The sequence below is a fragment of the Musca vetustissima genome, unplaced genomic scaffold (assembly GCF_032173495.1).
Source record: "Musca vetustissima isolate MV318-11 ecotype Yass unplaced genomic scaffold, APGP_CSIRO_Mvet_v1 utg702468, whole genome shotgun sequence".
Taxonomy (NCBI): Eukaryota; Metazoa; Arthropoda; class Insecta; order Diptera; family Muscidae; genus Musca; species Musca vetustissima.
The window spans coordinates 9,116-14,209 of record NW_026876018.1 but is presented as its reverse complement, the minus strand read 5'-3'; the positions used below and the strand labels follow the sequence as shown (position 1 = coordinate 14,209).

Here is a 5,094-nt window from a genome sequence, read left to right as displayed (position 1 = left end):
AAATTAAGAAAATACAAAAAAAAATACCCGGTTAAAAGTTAACTAATAAATAAAATAAGCAACAACAACAAGTGGAAACTTCTTTATAAGAAATAAAAAAAAGTTCCATACAAATAAATCTTAGGTTAGATAAATTATTAAATTCAATTGGCCAAATACCCAGAAAAAAACACAAATTAAAGTAAAACAAAACAGAAAAAACATGTCAGAACATAGCGCTTGGGGTCAACGCCAAGCGACTGCTGCCGAGGCTGCCCTATGGTGGCCCGGTGCACTCGCTGCGGCAGCCACACAACACCAACAACAACAGCAACAACAACAACAAACCATTGATCAGCAAACTCTTCAACATTATCAGCAACAATTGGTTGCCCAGCAACAACAACAGGCCGCTGCCGCAGCCGCTGCTGTCCAGCAACAACAACAATTGCAACAACAGCAGCAGCAGCAACAGCAGCACCAACAACAAGTTGTCGTCCAACAGAATCAACAGCAAGCCCATCAAAATAATGCCAACACCACTTCCGGTGTTGGCACCCAACAGCTTTTCACATACAAAATGGCCAGTAGTTTTCCCAATCCGGCCACAACGATGGCCCAAGTTGTTGCCACCTCCAATGCAGCCGGTACACCCGCCTACGATTATCGTCTAAATATGGCACAGGCAGCAGCCGCCGCAGCCGTACCCGGTTCACAGTGGTGGTATTCGGCAGCCAATCAGGGACAAATCGATGCCAATACAGCCGCCCAATTGCAACAGCAACAACAACAGCAGCAACAACAACAACAGCAGCAACAACAACAGCAGCAACAACAACAGCAGCAGCAACAACAGCAGGCGCAACAACAGGCGCAACAGCAGGCACAGCAACAGGCACAACAGCAACAGGCGCATCAGCAGCAGCAACAGCAATTGCAGCAACAACAGCAGGCGCAGCAGCAACAACAACAGAATGCGGTAAGTAAAGATATAACCTATTTATTGTTTCAAATGTTCGTCCAATCCTCTGCAATCCTTTGTGTTGTTTGAAGATACATTTCCATTATTTTTTTGTTGTTTGAAGATACATTTCCATTCTTTTTTTTCATCCTTTCTAGTGTGGCATCCTTAAATTTTTCTCTTTTCATGCACTTCTTTCATTTCCATATCAAAACAAAAAAAATCATAATCTGTTTTTTTCTTGTTGCGTTTTCATGGACCTCAGGATATAACCTCTAGGAGAAGGTTAGATTTGGGGAGTATATACAGTCGAAATCGCTTATAACGACGGTCGAGGGACCAGCGAAAATTGTCGCTATAAACGATGATATTCGTTACATGCGGACCTAATGTTACTTCTATATGTCGAAGTAACATTAGCCCTAAGGAGGGCAAATTCGAATTAATTCCATAACTCAAAGTTCCCTTTCATAAGTCGAAGTTTTTTTTTCGGGATGTCGAAGTTTCGGAATGATGGTTAAATGGCTGTAATTTTGTAATTCAGGCTGTAATTTTGTAATTCAGGCTATATTTTCAATATCGGATCATGTTTTGTTGTAGCACCCATATAAAAGTGCCGTCCGATATTCTGAGATTTCGGCACTTTTTCATCCGAATTGCCTGCGATTTGATATTTTGGATTCTCATTGGGTGCCAAATGTTCCTACCAAAAATAATCAATAGGTCCAAAATTCAGGTTAGCCCCCATACAAAGGTAACCTAAGTTATACGGAAATTTTAGGTTTAGCAAAAATTATCAATACTGACTGCAATTTGGTATTTTGGGTTCTCAAATCTTTCTACCAAAAATTATCAACTTTGGTCCATGTTTCAGGTTAGCCCCCTTACAAAGGTGTCCAAGTTATTCGGAATTTTTAGGTTTTCAGAGACGTTTTTAAGCCAAATTGGCTATAATTTTATATTTTATATTCTCTTGGGCTGACAAATATTCCTACCAAAAATTATCAATAAAGGTCCAAAATTCAGGTTGGGCCCCATAGAAAGGTGCACCTATTATTCGGTATTTTGGTGAGGGTTTTCAAGCGAATTGGCTGTAATTGGATGTCAAATCTCCTACCCAAATATTATCAACATTGCTCCAAGCTTCAGGTTAGCCTCCATATTTGAGAAATTTGAGGATTTCAGAGACGTTTTTCATCCAAATTGACTGTAATTTAATAATATTTTGGATTCTTATTGGGTGGCAAATTTTGTCACAAAAAATTATCAACATCGGTCCACGTTTTGGTATAGCCCCCAATATTCGGAAATTATGGTGATTTGTGGCACATTTTTCAGCGAATTCCCTCTAATTAGATATTTTGGTTTTCCGTTCGGTCTCAAATCTTTCAACCTTGAAAATTCAATATTGGTCCAAATTTCAGGCTATTATAGTATCCCAATTATTCATTATTTTGGACACGCTTTTCATCCGAGTAAGCTTTAACTTTATATTTTGGGTACTCATTGGATGCCAAATGTTCCTACCAAAAATTCTCAACATCGGTCAACCTTTTCGTATAGCTTCGCCTGTGGCCCCCAATATGCGGTATTTTGAGGTTTTGAGGAACTTTTTTAAACGAATTGCCTCCAATTAGATCTTGGCTTTCCGTTGGTTGTCAAATCATGCCCCTATATAAGAGACCCGATAGATTTTTTGGTATTTTGAGGGCACAAAGAGATCGGCCCGTGCGGAATTAATGACGTTTATTTTTTTCTTGTGATATCTAGGTACTCCAAATAAAATTCTGAAAATTGTCATTATCTTTTCTAATTTTAGCGCACATGATGGACTAAGATAATCATAATCTATTTTTTTTTCTTCCAAAATTCACGTGTCAGCCATAGACCTAATTTTTTAACATCGTTTTAAATTTTTTATTGCTTTATGTGTTGGCAGGCTAACAAATTATAGCAATTTACGCACGTAGGTGTATGCCGGGTACCTTTTCTCTACCTCCCTTGCCGCCTATATATCTGACATTTTTCGAAACTGTTGTCATATGCGCGCGTAGTTTATCTGGGATTTCACACACACATGCACACGTTTAGAAAATATTTTGCCATAATATACGACTTGGCCTGATAAGCAAGCAGCTGGTGTGGAACACACACCGAGTTGTTGTCACAGTGTTGTGAGTCAATTGAAAAAAAAAAGAAAATGTGAAATTAATTTTGAGGGGAAATTAGGAAGTATTGAACAATGGGAAGCCATTGAAAAGTATTTGGAGAAATGTCCAGGAAGATATTGAAGTCCTCCTTATATGAGAAAAATCTATTAAAAATGTAGCCGATTCTCTTCTTATGAGCCGATCAATAAAGGCATCTTGGCTATTCCACTCGGTGTTCTGATCTGTAAATAGTACATGCATATTGCAACGTATCATCACATTTATGGGTCCAATATTTGCTTAAAATGTAGGTTGATCTATATCTTTACACCTACTAGATGTAGTTCGAGTTTTTAAACCTGCAAATTAAATAGGAAAACATTTAAAATTATTTTATACACAAAATAATAAAATAGAACAAATACTCACTGTCTACATGTTATAGTACCTCCATTATTCGGTATTTTGGGACCGTTTTTTATCCGAGTGAATTTTATTTCTACATTTTGGTTTCTCATTGAATGGCAAACATTCCCACCAAAAATCAGCAACATCGGTCCACGTTTTAGTATAGCCCCCGTATGCCTGTGGCCCCCAATATGCGGAATTTTGAGTTTTTGAGGCTCCGAATTGACTGTAATTTAATATTTTGAATTCTTAATGGGTGGCAAATCTTGTCACTAAAAATTATCAATATCGATCCAAATTTTGGTATAGCCCCCATACACCTGTATCCACCAATATTCGGTATTGTAAGGTTTTCTGACACGTTTTTCAATCGAATTGGCTCTAATTAGAATATGATCAATAGGCTGGACATAGTGGCCTAATATATTTTACAGTGCGAAAAATTTCCGATTTAACGTACCATCCGGGTTCGGGCCAATTGTATAGTAGTTATATAATTTTAATATCAGTAATTTTTAAATTCACTTGTATTGCCATCCGATTATGGTTACAAAATTAATTTATAATCCTCTAAGTAGGTTATAAACTTTTTTTGGGTCTTCCTTTGGTCCACCTTTTCCCATTAAATCTCCTGTTGAAATTTAAAATAAATAATAATTAAGCCACTTCGTTGATGGACAATTGTCATCAAGAAGTGTACCACACCGTTCTTTTTTTTCTTTATACCTACTAGCCTATTTGAATGTGCAAAGAACGTGGCAACGAACAGTGCTGATAAGGAAAAAGCTAGAATAAAAAGCATGTGGTTCAATTTTTTTCTTGTTGTTGTTGTTCACGTTTGGCGCTTTATCATTACCACTGAGCCATGTGCTGTGTTTCCATATGAATTTGCTTGGTACTTTTTTATTTGTGGTGGTCGTTGTTTGTGGTTTTATTTGTTGTGATGACATGTGTGGTATTTGCTTTTTTAATGCTGTCACCACCAGCTAACTACCTCCTCCCCACATTGAAGCAACAATTCTGCTGCCTGGTAAATTATAATTTCAAACATGTTTCTTGAAACACTGATTGATGATTGATTTATGTTGGGATGTGGGGACACATTCGTAACAAGTAGTGTTTTTTTTGGAGGGAATTAATTTGCTTGATATGGTGTGTTCTATTGATAAACAATTTGGTTGTTTATGGGCTGGCTGGCTGCCTTCCCTCTGTAAAATAAAAACCTTATTAAATTAAATCGTTTAATTTTTTACTCATATTTAGACCTCGGATTTTGCATATTTGCATATTTTTAAATAATAAAGATATCGAAATTCTGATTGGACACAAATTCGTTTCAAAGGATTTAGAATTATTTGAAGGGTTCATATTTTTTAATTTTTTGCATATTTGCATATTTTGCATATGCACGAGATATGCAAAAAATATGCAAAATATGCAAAAAATATGCAAAATATGCAAAAAATATGCAAAATATATGCAACATATGCAAAAAATATGCAAAATATGCAAAATATATGCAAAATATGCAAAAAATATGCAAAATATGCTAGGTCGATATGCAATAAATATGCAAAATATATGCATAAAATATGC

At 36.4% G+C, this 5,094-nt stretch overlaps 1 protein-coding gene across 1 annotated transcript; it reads left to right on the top strand.

Moving 5' to 3' along the window:
- Positions 1-202: 202 nt before the first annotated feature.
- Positions 203-958, top strand: LOC133338557 (high mobility group protein DSP1-like; the record flags this gene model as incomplete). Its single annotated transcript, XM_061546727.1, has 1 exon — positions 203-958. A coding segment is annotated over exon 1 (756 nt), but the record flags the coding sequence as incomplete, so codon positions are not given.
- Between the last annotated feature and the right edge of the window lie 4,136 nt (positions 959-5,094).